Raw genomic sequence first — 17,379 nt, forward strand, 5'->3', positions numbered from 1 at the left:
CTCTGGCTTTTATTATTCATTTTTCATTTAGTACTTATTTATTAATTATTTATGTATTATTATAATTATTATTTATTATTTTATACATAATTATTTTATTTGTATTTATTTATTTAAATTTATTTTATTTTCTCTTTTTTATTTTAATCTATTTTTTTTTATTCTGGCTTTTAATGATTTTTTTCTCTTATTCTCATATTTTATTTTTTTTATTATTATTTTTATTTATTTTATATTTATTTATTTTATATATATATAGAGAGAGATTTATTGATTTTTATTATTTTATTATTTTTTAATTTTTTTTAAATATTATATATTATTTACAGATTTATTGATTTTTATTGTTTTATTATATTTAATTTTTAATTATTTAATTTTATAATATTATATATTATTTACAGACATATTTATTTTTATTATTTTCTATTATTTATTTATATTTATTATTAATTATTTTTCTTTTTGCTCCTTTGTCATTTTAATTTGTCACTCTTATTATCAGCTTATCCATCAAACTGTGAAACACTCTGACCGACATTATTAACCCTGAATGAAAGCTGCTGTATAACTGATCTATGTATCTCTGCGTTCCCTCTGCAGACGGGCTGGAGGATGGTCATGGCGTTAAGGTGCTCAGTTATCCTCAGTACTGCCGTTTCCGCTCGCTGCAGAGACGCATCGCGGAGCGGGCGCGAGGCCTCGGCCTGCAGGAGCCGCACCTGCTGGCTCTGGGAGGCGTGAGGGTGAAACCAAACATCAGGGTGGTTTACTGCAGGGACACTTTCAGCCACCCGACGCTGGAGAACAGCACCAGCTTCTCCTGGCAGTTCAGTGAGTGGGACAGAAAACTACAACCAGTGAAACCAGTAAAAAACTACAACCAGTGAAAAAACCCAGTGAAACCAGTAAAAGAAAATCAACCAACCAGTGAAACCAGTAAAAGAAACAACCAGTGAAACCAGTAAAAAACTACAACCAGTGAAACCAGTAAAAGAAACAACAACCAGTGAAACCAGTAAAAGAAACAACCAGTGAAAAAAAAACAGTGAAACCAGTAAAAGAAACAACAACCAGTGAAACCAGTAAAAAACTACAACCAGTGAAAAAAAACCCAGTGAAACCAGTAAAAGAAAATCAACCAGTGAAACCAGTAAAAGAAAATCAACCAGTGAAACCAGTAAAAGAAAATCAACCAGTGAAACCAGTAAAAGAAAGAACAACCAGTGAAACCAGTAAAAGAAACAACAACCAGTGAAACCAGTAAAAGAAAATCAACCAGTGAAACCAGTAAAAGAAAATCAACCAGTGAAACCAGTAAAAGAAACAACAACCAGTGAAACCAGTAAAAGAAACAACCAGTGAAACCAGTAAAAGAAAGAAACAACCAGTGAAACCAGTAAAAGAAAAACAGTGAAACCAGTAAAAAATTACAACCAGTGAAACCAGTAAAAGAAAATCAACCAGTGAAACCAGTAAAAGAAACAACCAGTGAAACCAGTAAAACTACAACCAGTGAAACCAGTAAAAGAAACAACCAGTGAAACCAGTAAAAGAAACAACAACCAGTAAAACCAGTAAAAAACAACAATGAAATGAAACCAGTAAAAGAAAGAACAACCAGTGAAACCAGTAAAAGAAACAACCAGTGAAACCAGTAAAAGAAACAACAACCAGTGAAACCAGTAAAAGAAACAACAACCAGTGAAACCAGTAAAAGAAACAACAACCAGTGAAACCAGTAAAAGAAACAGTGAAACCAGTAAAAGAAAAACAACCAGTGAAACCAGTAAAAGAAAAACAGTGAAACCAGTAAAAAACTACAACCAGTGAAACCAGTAAAAGAAACAACAACCAGTGAAACCAGTAAAAGAAACATAAAAATACATAAATAAAACAAATTGAAGCAACTTTAAGTCTTAATTTCAACAAGGCATTAAAAAGGAATCAAGACAGGAAGTAAAAGCAGCACCCACCAAAATAAAAGACCTTTAAATGAAGTTATATATAAGTCAGTAGTTGTGTAACGCTGCCCCCTGCTGGAGACTCCACGGCTCTTTTTATTCAGTTAGAAGAAATGATCTTGCTTTTAATAGTAGTAGGAGCAAATTCATTGAGAGTTTATGGATAAATTCTTCTTTCCTCCCTCCTTCCTTCTTCCCTCCCTCCCTCCCTCCTTCCTTCTTCCCTCCCTCCCTCCCTCCTTCCCTCTCTCCATCCCTTCTTTCTTTCCTCCGTCCTCCCTTCCTTCCTCCCTCCCTCCTTCTTTCCTTCCTTCCTCTCTCCTTTTTTTTCTCCCCTCCCTCCCTCCCTCCCTCCCTTCCTTCCTTCTTTCCTCCTTTCCTCCGTCCTCCCTTCCTCCTTTCATTCCTTCCTCCCTCCCTCCCTCCCTCCTTCTTTCCTTCTTCCCTCCCTCCTTTCCTTCCTTCTTCCCTCCCTCCCTCCCTTCCTTCTTTCCTCCATCCTCCCTTCCTTCCTCTCTCCCTCCCTTCCTTCCTTTCTCTCTCCCTCCTTTCCTTCCTTCTTCCTCCCTTCCTTTTTTTCATTATTAAACCTTTATTTAACCAGCCAAATCAATTAAGAACAGCTTCTTAGGTTCCTCCCTTCTACCTTCCTCCCTCCTTTCCTTCTTTCCTCCATCCTCCCTTCCTTCTTTCCTTCCTTCCTTCTTCCCTCCCTCCTTTCCTTCCTTCTTCCCTCCCTCCCTCCCTTCCTTCTTTCCTCCATCCTCCCTTCCTTCTTTCCTTCCTTCCTTCTTCCTCCTCCTCCCTCCCTCCCTCCCTCCCTCCCTCCTTTCCTCCCTCCTTTAACTCGAGGACAACAGGAGGGTTTTTAAGTGAAGAGGATTTAAGAGGATTTTTACTTCCTGTTTGATTTTTGAACGTATATATTTTGTGTTTGTCTCCGCAGGATGTCCGTCTCTGAGTCTGCGAGGACGACCTCGTAAGAGAAGAGGACGAGACGGAAAAGACTCGCCCACCTCCAACCAATCAGAGTCATGGATCGAGAGGATGAAGGTTTGTTTATTTATTTAGGAAGTAAGGAGAGAAGGAAGGGAGGAAGGAAGGGAGGAAAGAAAGGAGTAAGGATGAAAAGAGGAAGGAATTTAGGAGAGAAGGAAGGAAGGAAGGAAAGGAGAAAGGAAGGGAGGAAAGAAAGGAGTAAGGATGAAAAGAGGAAGGAAGGAAGGAAGGAAGGAAAGGAGTAAGGATGAAAAGAGGAAGGAGTTTAGGAGAGAAGGAAGGAAGGAAGGAATTTAGGAGGGAAGGAAGGAAGGAAGGAAAGGAGTAAGGAGGAAGGAAGGAAGGAAGGAAAGAAAGGAGTAAAGAGGGAGGGAGGAAGGGAGGAAGGAAAGGAAATGATTTGAACTGAGCTTTTATTTTGACGGGAGAACGTGATGGCTGATTGAACTGAGCTTTTATTTTGACGGGAGAACATATGGCTGATTGAAATAAGCTTTTATTTTGTAAGGAGAACGTGATGGCTGATTGAACTGAGCTTTTATTTTGTCGGGAGAACGTGATGGCTGATTGAACTAAGCTTTTATTTTGTTGGGAGAACGTGATGGCTGATTGAAATGAGCTTTTATTTTGTCGGGAGAATGTGATGGCTGATTGAAATGAGCTTTTATTTTGACGGGAGAACGTGACGGCTGATTGAACTGAGCTTTTGTTTTGTCGGGAGAACGTGATGGCTGATTGAAATGAGCTTTTATTTTGTAAGGAGAACGTGATGGCTGATTGAACTGAGCTTTTATTTTGTCGGGAGAACGTGATGGCTGATTGAAATGAGCTTTTATTTTGACGGGAGAACGTTATGGCTGATTGAACTGAGCTTTTATTTTGTCAGGAGAACGTGATGGGCAGCGTGGAGGTGGGCTGTGAAGGCAGCTGGCTCCCTCATCCTGAAGAACAGCTGTTCCTGGATCAGCTGTACGTCTTCATGGACCGCCACGGATCGCCCATCCACAAAGTCCCAAACCTCGGCTTCAAGAAGAGTGAGTCCTGTTCATCTTTAAAGGTTGCTCCTGATGTCTGGAAGATGAAAGTCTGTCCCAGAAGCGTCTCTTGAGACTATTTTCAACACTTCAAAGCTCAGAAATAACGGAGCAGCTGGTCAATTTTCAAAATAAAAGATTGTTAACTGAAATAAGATATCAATATAAATATTAAATCTGTCTCTCTCCCTCCCCCTCCCTCTTTCTCTCTCGCTCTCTCTCTTCCTCTCTCTCCTTCCCTCCCTCTCTCTTCCTCTCTCTCTCTCCCTTTCTCTCTCTCCCTCTCCCTTCCCCTCTCTCTCCCCCTCTCTCCGTCTCTCTCTTTCCCTCCCACTCTCTTCCTCTCTCTCCCTCTTTCTCTCTCTCTTCCCCCTCTCTCTTTCTCTCTCTCCGTCTCTCTTTCTCCCTCTCTTCCTCTCTTTCTCTCCATTTTTCTCTCCCTCTCTCTCTCTCTCTCCCTCTTTCTTTCTCTCTCTCCCCCCTCTCAATCTCCCTTTCTCTCTCTCCCTCTTTCTCTCTCTCTCTCCCTCTCTCTCTCTCACTCTCCCTTTCTCTCTCTCCCTCTTTCTCTCTCTCTTTCTCCCTCTTTCTCTCCCCCTCTCCCTCTCCCTTTCTCCCCCCCCCCCCTTATATTTGCATGTCTCGCCCTCAGTCGACCTCTTCCTCATGTACTCTGTGGTCAAACGGCTCGGCGGATATGAAAAGGTGAGTCACGTCAAAGTTTGTTTAGTTTAACTGCTGAGAGTGTTTCCCTTCTCACCGCAGCTTTACTGCACAACCCTTTATTTCACACTGTTAGAGCTCACTCTTTATTTCTCTTTTTTATTTTACTCATTCATTTATTTTATGCACTCTCTTTATTTTTATATTTTTTATTATATACAGCCTACATGTTATCATTACATTTTTATCACTCTTATTTTCTCCTATTTTATTTTATTGTACATTTTATTATCAATCCAACGGAATACCGCACACACACACACACACACACACACACACACACACACACACACAGTTAAAGCAGCGACATTATAAATCTATTTGACATATTTCTGATGACGAGTGAAAAGCGTCTGCAGGTGAGAATCCGGTCTGACGGCGTTTCTGCTGCTGACGTCAACGACTGCAGTTTCAACAAAGGCAGCAAAGCAAACACACACACACACACACACACACACACACACACACACACACACACACACACACACTTTAACATTAAAAGTTGAATTTGTAGTTAAAATTCTTTGAATAAGAAAAACCAGAGCTGTGTCTGAGTGTGTGTCGTTCAGTATTATTAAAATAAAATGACAGGAACACGTTTTATTTAGATAAGGCTTAATACAAATATTAGTAGAGTTATTTTAATTTATTACTAAGTGTTGTGTAAATGTGATATATGTACTCAAATGTCTTGGAAACATGAGCTTTGTTCTGTTCTTTAATAAAGAGTTGAGCTGTGTAGTCGAGTATGAAGGATTCATTAACAGCTACCGGGGTGCAGTTCTCACTTTCAGCCACTAGGAGGACATTACAGGATTAATGCAAATATTTGAGTTATTTAAATATTATTATTTTGTATTTATGTACTCAAAAGTCTCAGAAACCTGGACAATGACTGACCTCAACAACAGGGATCATTCTCTTTAATCCAGTTGAGCTGTGTAGTCTAGTATTAAGGGTTCATTAACAGCTGTTTGGGGTGCAGTTCTCACTTTCAGCCACTAGGAGGAGCTCTAAGCTTCTGTATTAAAAAAAACTCAGTAGTAAGTTAGCCTGCTAGTGTGAGACTGAGACAATGATTTAACCCTGCTGTTGTCCTCAGGTCAAGGAAGGACAGAAGGAAGGAAAGGAGGAAGGAAGTAAGGAAGGAAGGAAGGAAAAGAGTAAGTAAGGAAGGAAAGGAGTAAGGACGAAAAGAGGAAGGAATTTAGGAGAGAAGGAAGGAAGGAAGGAAGGAAGGAAAAGAGTAAGGAAGGAAGGAAAGGAGTAAGGACGAAAAGAGGAAGGAATTTAGGAGGGAAGGAAGGAAGGAATTTAGGAGGGAAGGAAGGAAGGAATTTAGGAGGGAAGGAAGGAAGGAAAGAAAGGAGTAAGGAGGGAGGGAGGGAGGGAGGAAGGAAGGAAGGAAGGAAGAAAGGAAGGAAAGAAGGAAAGAAAGAAAGGAGTAAGGAGGGAGGGAGGAAGGAAGGAATGGAAGAAAGGATGGAAGGATGGAAAGAGGAGGGAGCAAAGAAAGAAAGGAAGAAGGAAAGAAAGAAGGAACAGTCAAAAGAGACAGGGTCAATTTGACCCGGGAGGACGATATGAGGGTTAAAGGATTTATAAGTATTAAACAACCATGATGATGATGATGTTGAACTCATCATGGTGCCAGGAGAAAATTCAGAGGATCATTTCAGGAGTATAAAACCAATCATCATCGTCGTCTTCTTCTTCTTCTTTGTTTTTTTTGGGGGGGTTCACAGGTGACGTCAGACCGTCTCTGGAAAGTGGTTTATAACGAGCTGGGAGGATGTCCCGGTAGCACTAGCGCCGCAACCTGCACCAGGAGACACTACGAGAGGTCCGACACACAACTACACACACATTTATATACACTGGTTTTAAATATAGAGTACTGAGTAAAGGAGTCAAGTTCCTGCTATTGTTTAAGTATAAGGGGAGGTCTGTTTTTTAATACTGCATACACACTTCCTGTATTTTCTGATTCTATTTTAATAAAGAGACTGTGAGATAATGCTATATGGTCATTATAGCATTTACTAAAACAACTAATCTAATGGTGGCCTCAGACTTTAGCATAGTCTTGTATATCTGCGGACTATAAGCAAAGTGATGAGAGACTTTGAGATGTGTCAGCTGAAAAAAAGATGATGTGGATAGGCATGGGATGATAACTGTTCAAGGTACACCACGATTTGAAAAAGCCACAATAACCGAAACCGCCAAATTTTCTGTCATACCGTTCCTAAGGTATGAGCGGTTTTTAGTCTGGTCAAAGACAGGAAGTGCTGGTCAAAGACAGGAAGTGCTGGTCAGAAATCTCTCAGGTGGAGCAGCTGCAGCGTAGAGTATCACGACCCCTCACACTGTCATTACAGATTCAGGTTAAATTAACATGTCTGTCTTTATTTTTCTTCCTTTTAGGAACATTTTAGAGCTGTAATCGCAATACCACCATACCGCAATACCGTAATATTTTTACTTATGGTTATCATACCGCCAGAATCTCATACCGGCCCATGCCTAGATGTGGAAATGTCAATTTTTAACTTGAATTTGATAGATTTTCCTGCTATTTACAGATAAACACACAGTCCTCTCTGACAAGTCTGAGGCCTCCATTAGATTAGTTGTTTTAGCAATGCTATAATGACCATATATCATTATTTATTAGTCTTCTTATTAGAATACAATGTAATGCAGTATTAAAAAAACAGACCTCCCCTTACACTTGAGCAATAGCAGGAACCTGGCTCTCTCAATTTTGTACTTATTTCCTGTATGTTCTGTTTTATATGATGATGGGGACCTAAGATGAAGAAGAAGGAAGGGAGTAAGAAGGAAGGAAGGAAGGAAGGATGGAAAGGAGGGAGGAAGGAAGGCGGGAACGGAGGGAGGAAGGGAGGAGGAGGAAGGAAAGAAGGAAGGAAGGGAGTAAGAAGGAAGGAAGGAAGGAAGGAAGGATGGAAAGGAGGGAGGAAGGGAGGAGGAGGAAGGAAAGAAGGAAGGAAGGGAGTAAGAAGGAAGGAAGGAAGGGAGTAAGAAGGAAGGAAGGAAGGAAGGAAGGATGGAAAGGAGGGAGGAAGGGAGGAGGAGGAAGGAAAGAAGGAAGGAAGGGAGTAAGAAGGAAGGAAGGAAGGAAGGAAGGATGGATGGAAAGGAGGGAGGAAGGAAGGCGGGAACGGAGGGAGGACAGAGGAAAGAAGGATGGGAGGGAGGGAAGAAGAAGGAAGGAATTCTTTGTGTATATAAGCATTAAACCCTTCTTCATAACTGTGTTTGTCTCTCAGGTTGATGCTTCCTTACGAGGAGCATCTCAGAGCGGGAGGAACCGAACTCAAAGTCCCAGAATCCCCCTTGCCACCAAAGCCCAGAGGGATCAGAGGAAGGAAACCGCTTCAGAGGGGAAGAAAACCAGGACCCAAACCCAAGAAGATCCTGATCCCTCCTCCTCCTCGCACTGTGAGTAGCTCAGAAAAGGCTTCTACATTTACACATTTACCCTTTGCTATTTCATTTAAGTGTCTTAATATCGCCACTACAGCTGAGTATCTGTACTCCACCTTTAAATCAGAGGGGTCAAACTCATTTTCATTTTCAAGGGTCACATACAACTCAATATGGGCCTCATGTGGGCATGGATTATTAAAAAGATGGAAGGAAGGAAGGAAGGAAGGAAGGAAGGAAGGAAGAAAGGGAAGAAGGACAGATGGAAGGAAAGGGGGGGATAGGAAGGAAGGAAAAGAAGGAAGTAGGGAAGAAGGACAGATGGAAGGAAAGGGGGGATAGGAAGGGAGGAAGGAAGGAAAAGAAGGAAGTAGGGAAGAAGGACAGATGGAAGGAAAGGGGGGATAGGAAGGAAGGAAAAGAAGGAAGTAGGGAAGAAGGACAGATGGAAGGAAAGGGGGGATAGGAAGGAAGAAAGGGAGGAAGGAAGGAAAAGAAGGAAATAGAGAAGAAGGACAGATGGAAGGAAAGGGGATAGGAAGGAAGAAAAGGGGGGATAGGAAGGAAAAGAAGGAAGTAGGGAAGAAGGACAGATGGAAGGAAAGGGGGGATAGGAAGGAAGGAAAAGAAGGCAGTAGGGAAGAAGGACAGATGGAAGGAAAGGGGGGATAGGAAGGAAGAAAGGGAGGGAAGAATGAATGAAGAAAGGGAGGATAGGAAGGAAGAATGAAATCCATAGCCATCATGTTCCTTTCCTGTGTCTCTGAGCAGATCGTGACGGCAGACGGCACCGTGGTGGTGAAGAGAGGTCGCGGTCGGCCGCCGGGCAAACGTAACAAAGCCACGCTGATCGCTCAGGCCAAGCTGATGGCTCAGCAGCAGGCTAAAGCTAAAGTTAGCGCCACCGCAGAGTGTACGCTGATCCCACCCAGAGGCAGACCTGGACCGACCCCCAGCAGCACACACAGGGTAAGAAAACAACACACCCACATCGTCATCCTCATCGTCATCATCATCATCATCATCATCATCATCACACAGACTCTTAATACTCACTTCAGACTAGTGTTCTAGACTACTGTGTCAGTCCTGTGTCAAATGCCCTTATTAGTTTTAGTCATATTTAGTCCACTGTATACTTTTTTTGGTCACATTTTAGTCAACAGTTTTAGTTAAAAGAAAACTCAAAGTATTTTAGTCTAGTTTTGGTCAATGAAGCCCATTTTAGTCTTTTCATCTGGTCTCTTTTTAGTCTTTGAAAGCAGATTCATTTTACTGAACATTTCAGTCAATCTAGTCTAAGCAATAGACGTCATTTTATGGAGCTTTTCCACTACGCAGTTCCAGCAAGACTCAGCTCGACTCGACTCAGTTTTTTTTGCGTTTCCACCAGGGATAGTACCTGGTACCTGGTACTTTTTTTAGTACCTGCTCTGCTGAGGTTCCAAGTGAGCCGAGCCGATACTAAAATATGACGTCAACAGACTGCCGGCTTCTGATTGGTCAGAAGAGTTGTCACTGGAAGAATTATGAGCCGTCCCACACAAGAATCAAACCCGCCATTTTTAAATACCAACAACAACGTTACAGCCATACGGCTCAATGTTCTTGCTTTGTGTGTGACAGAAAGCCACATACAGCAGCAAGTACACCACTGCCTCCATGTCCTCCATTGTTTATGTGTTGCGTATAAAACGAAGTCACAGCATCTTTGCGGAGCCGTGCTATGACGACCCCCGCCCACGTTGAGTAGGTACTTCTTTGTAATGGAAAAGGTCGTTCCTGGAACCGTGCCGAGGCGAGCCGAGTTGTGCTGGAACTGTGTAGTAGAAAAGCGCCACTAGTCTACGCAGCCTACTGAACCACAAAAGAAGCACAAAAATAAAAGAAAATGACCAAATCAACATTTGTGCAAAATTGGTTTGTTTGAGTGTGCTTCTACTGCAGTAATTACGGTAGCCTAAAGGCACTCATTCAGATTTGATTTGGCTGCCGTAATAACTGTATTAACCCTTGTGTTGTCCTCCCGGGTCAAATTGACCCCATCAATTTTGCCTGTTCCTTCTTTCCTTCCTTCTTCCCTCTTTCTTTGCTCCCTCCTCCTTCCTTCCTTCCTCCCTTCCTTCTGTCCTAAATTCCTTCCTCTTTTCGTCCTTACTCCTTTCCTTCCTTCCTTCCTTCCTTCCCTCCCTCCCTCCTTACTCTTTTCCTTTCTTCCTCCTGTCCTTCCTTCTGTCCTTCCTTGACCTGAGGACAACAGGAGGGTTAACAGTGCAACTTGGATTGTAATTTAGAAGTAGAGAAACTATATCATTTTTTTGTCTCTTCATTTTTTGACGAAAAAATACAGACATTTTATTTAATGAAGTAGATTAGTAGTCTCGTTTTTTTTCGTCAAACATAAATGCGTGTTAATTTAGTCACAGTCGGTGTTTAAGGACATTGGTGCCGTCTCGTCATCGTCTCGTTTTAGTCATGGAAAAAAAACGAATGACGAATTTAACACTACCTAACACCTGCAGAACAGAACAGAACAGCAGCTGTGATCCAGTTAAATTCAAGTTTCACAGCAAAATGAAACATCTAAATAACACAAAGGGAAATCTCAAAGCTCCAAAACTGAAGTAGTAGTTAAGTCTAACAGATGTTTTTAAAGTCTTTTAAACCGAGTCAGATGTGAGCTGAGAGTTGTTTTTCCGGTCGATCAGTGTTTTTTAGCTTAACGATGGATTTTGTGTGTTTAAGCCTCGTTCATCTAATCCCTCTGTGCCATAGAGCTTCATTGTTCTCCAAACACTATTAAAAACAGACAATACAGTTTTAGAGCCCAAAAAGTAAAATACTGCCGCCATGAATCGTTTTTTATTGATCAGTCAACTTGATCCAGAGTTGAGTAAACAGCAGAAACCTAAATGAAATCAGTCCTTGTCTTTAACCCTCCTGTTGTCCTCGAGTGAAGGAAGGGAGGGAGGAAGAAGGAAGGAAGGAAAGGAGGGAAGAAGGGAGGAAGTAAAGGAAGGGAGGAAATGAGGGAGGGAGGAAAGGAGGAAGGAAGGAGAGAAGCAAGAAAGGAAAGGAAGGAGGAAGGAAGCGAGGAAAGGAAAAAAGGAAGGGAGGAGAGATGGAGAAAGGAAAAAAGGAAGGAAGGAAAGAAGGACAGAGGAAAGAAGGAAGGTAATGGGGAAGAAAGCAAGAGAGGGAAGAAGGAAGGAAAGGAGGAAGGAAGGGAGGAAGGAAAGGTGGCAGGGAGGGAGGGAGGGAGAAAAGAAGGAATGAGGGAGGGATGGAGAAAGGAAAAAAGGAAGGAAGGAAGGAAGGAAAGAAGGAAGGTAATGGGGAAGAAAGAAAGAGAGAAGTAAGGAAGGACAGAAGAAAGGAAGAAAAGGGGATGGAGGGAGGAAAGAAGGAAGGGAGGAAAGAGGGAGGAAGGAAAGAAAGAGAGAAGGAGGGAGGACAGATGGAAGCAAGGAAGGAAGGAAGGAAGGGAGGAAAGAAGGAACAGTCTAAACAGACGGGGTCAATTTGACCCGGGAGGACGACACGAAGGTTAAAACAGCAGCGACTCACCTTCCATTGACCTCTTTCTTCTTCTTCTTCTTCTGTGGTTCCTCTCAGGTGCCGCAGCCTCTCCAGACTCCCTCCCTGCAGCCTGTCCAGCCGGCCGTCCTCCCCGCCAACATGCCCCTCACCCCGGACCTCTCGCCCATGTCCGCCCCCTTCCTCCCCTTCCAGCCCAAACCCAAGGACCTGAAGGACCGGGTGGAGTGTGCGACTCCGGGCGTGCTGCTCTCCGCTCTGCCCCGTCACTTCGTCGGCGGGTCTCTGGGCGGCTTCAGCCCCATCAAAGGCCTGTGTCCCCTGGACGTCCTGAGGAGCCGCGTGGGCTTCCAGAGGAACCTGGAGAGCCCGGCCCTGACGCCTCAAGACCCGACCCAACACCACACAACCATCTACACCCTGCAGCCTAAAAGCGGAAGCCCGGATACCCCTCATCCAAGCGGGGACCAGCTCCAGCCTCAGCCTCACCAGCCGCCCCACCTCCACAACCGCTGCTCTGGGTGCAACGTGGACGAGGCGGCGCAGAGAGGGGGCGGCCGGGACGCAAGGAACCGGCTTCCTCTGCCGCCTCTACGGGTGCTGCCATTGGATCTGGACTGCAGCGTTCAGGTCCGGCAGCTGATGAGGACTCGTCTGGACTCGTCTCAGTTCCAGACCTTCACCCGCCGGCTGTCTGAGGCGCTGTCCCAGGACCTGAGCACCAAGCCCCCCTGTTCTCCCATCACCCCTCCCCCTGAGCAGGCCCTCCCCCTCAACCTCAGCAAGCGCTTCACGACTAAGAGACCCAGCACAGACGGACCGGAACCCAACGCAGATCAGCCGTCAGCCAAGAGACCCAGAGCGGAGCCGGCGGAGGACTTCAGCCCGAGCAGCCGGTCCAGCTGTGGAGGGAGTGGAGGAGGAGTCCAGGAGGTGGAGATGAAGAACCAAGAAGAACCTGCGGACCTGAGCTCCCCCAGCAGGATCAGGGCCTTCCTGCTCGGGCTGCCACCCTTCCAGGTGAAGCTCGAGGAGGATCTGACCGGGATGAGGTTCGGGAAATTCCTTCCTCCTCCCGGATCCGAGGCTGAAACCCAGCGGACTGCAAAAGAGCGAGGCGACGGAGGAGTAAAGAAAGAAGTGAAGAAGGAGGACGACGTGGCTGAAGCGGAGCAACGCGACACGGAGAAGTTGGAGCAGAAAGATCCGACGCAGATGGAGTCCACGACCATAGCGGTGGAGTTTGTTAAAGGCGAAGACGTCGAGACGGGAATCCAGGATGTTAAGGAGGAAGCGAAGAGCTCGGCGATCTCCTCCGTGGGTCAGATGGAGGACTTCGGAGGCCAGCAGATTGGAGACGTAGAGAAAATGGAGTGTGATGTTGAAGCCTCCAGCAAAGGGCTGCCGAGCCCCGTCCTGCCGCAGCCCACCGCTCTGGTTCTGGCCCAGCAGAGCTGAAGAGCCCTCAAACACTGTTGTTTTTTAGCATTATGGGATGGAAAAGCTGTCGGATACGTGGAGGATTTGGAATCTGGAAAGTTGTATCCAGCGTTGGGAGCTTCAGTGGTGGATCGGCTCATGTTGGAGCCTGAATACTCGAAGCAGGGATGTTTCTTTTCTTCATCTTTGAGAACATCTGAACTTCTTTCTGTTTCTGTCTCTTTGTTATTTCCTGTTTTTTTTTTGTTTTTTTGTGGTTTTCGATCACATCATTGATTGAACTTTGCAGAGGAATGTCGACAAAGAGACTCATGACAATCACAAATCAGTTTCTCTTCATTTCTCTGATTATTTCTGTCTCTTTAAGGTTAAAAAAAGAAACAGGAGCGAGACTGTGACTCTAACAAACACTGCCATAACCCTCCATAACACTATTAACTCCATTATTCAATGTTACAGTGAAATATTGAATAAGATCCTTATTATGTAAAATCAAAATCAATATTACATCTATGGGTGATGCTATGCATCAAGACTTCATTAATTAGCATCTAGAGTGTACTGTAGTTTGGTAGCTTCATTTTTAAATTGTACTCTACTTCTGTAGAGAAATAGTTATTTTCTGATAAAGTGTTTAGATGTTATCTGGAGCTCCGAGTGAAAAGCTCCTCAGTCTTCACATTATAGCTCGTTAAGTGAAGCGTTTCTATAGTCCTGCTCGTTAGCTGAAATTATATAAACTCCCTTTTTCTTACACATACGTGCCTTAACTGGCCTGCGATCTGTCATCGCCGGCTTCAAACATTCACTTAAAGAGATACCTTGATGTTGGACCTGTTTAGTTTGACTTCACTCCTCGGCAGGGCTGGGTACGTTTCCTTCAAAACCTTCAAAACACGGCTGAAATTGTAGAATGAGGATTTAGATCTCTGGTAAGAATAAATCTGATCGCAGTTCTCTGTACGTGACTTTTTGATCAATGCTGGTCTGTAGTATTGAGACTCAGTCCTTAGTAGCTCAAACTAATGATTCATTTTAATTAATCACGTTGTCTATTAAATGAGAAAATAGTGTTCAAATGTTTGAAAACTACATATTTTCTGCATTTTTGCTCCAAAAATGACCAATAATTTGATTATGATAAAGTTGATCTATTAAAGTGATTGATCATTGCTACTCTGATACCCAGCCCTCCTGCTTTGCCACACGGTGGCGCCATCGTCACGCCTTCACACGTTTCAGGTTGTTTGGCGCATAAGAAGAAAAACACATCAGCAGAGATCATACATGAACATGTAGCCCAAACATGCAGACTACCTCAGGTTCTTAGTTTTATTTCCTTCACCTGTGTGTGTGTATGTGTGTGTGTGTGTGTGTGTATGTATGTGTGTGTGTGTGTGTGTGTGTGTGTGTGTGTGTGGAGTGGAGTCGGGGGGGCTGGGTAGTCTTTCCCAGCATGCATTTGGACACACTTAGACTCCCATTTCCACCTGGTATTAAAAGCCTGACGTTATCTGTGTTTTTCTAACCTCAAGAAAAATACAGAAAGTCATCATGAACATGTCGTCTGTATCTGGATATATTACGTTAGCTTGTGTGATCGGACCTTTATATGCAAAATGTCTTAATGATTCACTGTGTCGCACTCATCTGCACACTTTAAAGTTGTCGTAATCTCTTTTTTCGGAAATTTACGAAAGCGTTTTAAGCAGTGTGAAAGGTTTTTCGGTGCCAAGGCGTTTAGGTGACTTTTAAACGTGCCTTGTGAACTCAACCTAGAATGATGTCACTTGAGTCGTGGGTAATGTAAGCCACCAGGTTTTGATGACTGTCCAGAGCTGCAACGATTCGTCATTCACTGCGTCTCACTCGTCTGTACAGTTAAAAGTAAATTCAAGTTGTCGTAATCTCTTTTTCGGAAATTTACGAAAGCGTTTTAAGCAGTGTGAAAGCGCTTTCTTGTGAACTCAACCTAGAATGATGTCACTTGAGTCGTGGGTAATGTAAGCCACCAGGTTTTGATAATTGTCCAGAAATGCAGAGCACACTCGTCTGTACACTTTAAAGTAGATCCAAGCTGTCGTAATCTCTTTGTCGGAAACTTACGAAAGGCGACACCATTATACGACCGAATGAGCGCTCGTTTTTGAAGCGCACCGAGGCGTTTAAGTGACTTTTTCACAGCCTGGAATGATGTCACTTGAAATGTAGGCACCAAGTTTTAACAACTGTCCAGTAATACAACGGTTAGCTAGCTATTTTGAGTCATTTTTTAAGGAGTATAATGTTAAAATGGTGGTTCCAGCATCTAATATGTGATATATTTCTGGTTTCTTTCATCCTCTTTTGACGGTAAACTGAATATTTTTGGACTCGTGGACAAAAGACGTCACCTTGGACACTTTTTAACCATTTTAAGATCAAATAACTCATCGATTACTTCAGAAAATGAATCAACAGATTAATCGATAATGAAAATAAGTGTTACACAAGTGTGATTTTTAAGACAGAATCAGATAAAATATCCAGATACAGATCTTTATGTTACAATATACCAGCAAAGAAATCAAACCTTCGGCGTTCACTCCACTTCACCAAAGAACATGTTGGCGTTTTTTTTCCCCTCACATTATCCGCCCTGTTTCTTCTTCTTCTTCTTCTTCTTTCTCATCTTAAGTGCCAACAGCCCAACTATAACCCCTCATTACTATGACAAAAAAAAAACCTTGTGTAGCGTTTAAAAAATTTAAGGTATCCCTTTAATTGCAGCCTTTTAATTTCCTTTTTTTTTAATTTAAGTTTTTTCCTTTCTGTCACAGATGTTGGTTCAGATTTGCACACCTACTGTTTTCTCCATATTTATATATCTCATGTTTTTTCTTTTCTTCTTCCTACATTATGGTTATTATTTTTACAAAGAGTTAAAGTAGTGAAATCAACTACGACACCGAAATGAACTGGTGCTGTTTATTTGTTAGTTTATGTAGCTGTTGCCATACTGTCGGTTTTTTTATTTTAAATGTAGCTGCAAATAATTTTCATCTCAGTCTTAAAATCTTAATTTCTGTCTCAAAATCTTCTGAAGCAAGTGGGAAATTATTATTTTGTCAAAGAACTAAATTTCACGGTTTATCGACTTCTAATGAAAATATTTGCAGTTTATTTTCTTCTTCTATTATATTATTTGACTCTTGGCATCATGTGAGACAGATATGAATTGTTTGTGAACGAATGCATGAGTACAGATATGTATACTTTTTAGTTGTTAATAGCTGGGCAGATGCACCAAAGCAAAATGTAATCCGTCAAGAAATGATCAGAAACCTCCACACGCACACTACAACACATGCATTCCAGTAACATTTGTCAATATGTTGAAGTCACAACTATTTCAGGATATTAAGTCATTATTTTTCATTGTTTTTTGCTTTAAGAAATGTCACTTTTCCTCCTCCGCTCGAGGAGCAGCAACAGTAAGGTGATTTATTTCTTCAGATAAGTCATATTTTTATTATCAATGCAGTAAGATTTAATATATCTTCCACCACACGCGATAATAATCTTACAACGGATTAAAAAATATATATATATTGTGTCTTACTCTGCTTTCATCCTGTCAGTAAAAACCTTTATTTATTAAGGTGTTAAAAGGTGTTTCTGCAGCAGCTTCCCGGCGTCGAGCTCGAGCAGTAAAAAGGCTGCTTCGTACGATCGCGTCTGAAGGCAAAAGACTTTAAAAAAAACTAAAAAAAAGTTCCTACTGTTTTCTGAGCAGCTTCAGAGAGAGATGGAGGGATTTTTAACAGGAGGTAATAACGGTTAGAGGCGATGGTAAAGCTTTTTAGTAGTGTGCCACCACTGAAGAAGAAGAAGAGGTTGTTGATTTCCTGTATTCCCATTTAAAATATTTCTTTTAATAATCTCGTCAGATGTTACTTAACGTAGAAACTCTCCCGGATAATCTCATAATCTCATACAGGCCACTAGTTTAAACTATAATTCGTGATTTTGGCAGACTGCTAAGAAATACTACAATACCCATGAGCCTTTGCAGGTGTTTAATCAGTGATTGTGTAAGATCAGCTAAAATCAGCTTTATTAACACCTCCATTAGTGGCACATGTGACCAAATTTGCAGCTCTGTGATTGGCTGATGCTTGCTAAAATGCACCTTGGTCATTGTAGTTCACATCTGTCCCGAAAAATTTCTACGTGTGCAGTATCGTAGCTTC

The 17,379-nt window shown here is 42.5% G+C and overlaps 1 protein-coding gene across 1 annotated transcript in view; it reads left to right on the plus strand.

The window, feature by feature from the left end:
* zgc:77151 (uncharacterized protein LOC337153 homolog) overlaps window positions 1–14,018 on the plus strand; it is a 41,140-nt gene extending 27,122 nt beyond the window's left edge. Inside the window, exons 5-12 of the mRNA XM_053332148.1 lie at window positions 615–834; window positions 2,911–3,017; window positions 3,850–3,997; window positions 4,650–4,702; window positions 6,466–6,563; window positions 8,014–8,189; window positions 8,910–9,139; window positions 11,786–14,018. Coding sequence (XP_053188123.1) covers window positions 615–834; window positions 2,911–3,017; window positions 3,850–3,997; window positions 4,650–4,702; window positions 6,466–6,563; window positions 8,014–8,189; window positions 8,910–9,139; window positions 11,786–13,165 — 2,412 coding nt within the window. The 3' untranslated portion in view covers window positions 13,166–14,018. The remainder of the gene's footprint in view (window positions 1–614; window positions 835–2,910; window positions 3,018–3,849; window positions 3,998–4,649; window positions 4,703–6,465; window positions 6,564–8,013; window positions 8,190–8,909; window positions 9,140–11,785) is intronic.
* Window positions 14,019–17,379: the final 3,361 nt, after the last annotated feature.

Source organism: Scomber japonicus, chromosome 13 (assembly GCF_027409825.1).
Source record: "Scomber japonicus isolate fScoJap1 chromosome 13, fScoJap1.pri, whole genome shotgun sequence".
In the NCBI taxonomy this organism is placed as follows: Eukaryota; Metazoa; Chordata; class Actinopteri; order Scombriformes; family Scombridae; genus Scomber; species Scomber japonicus.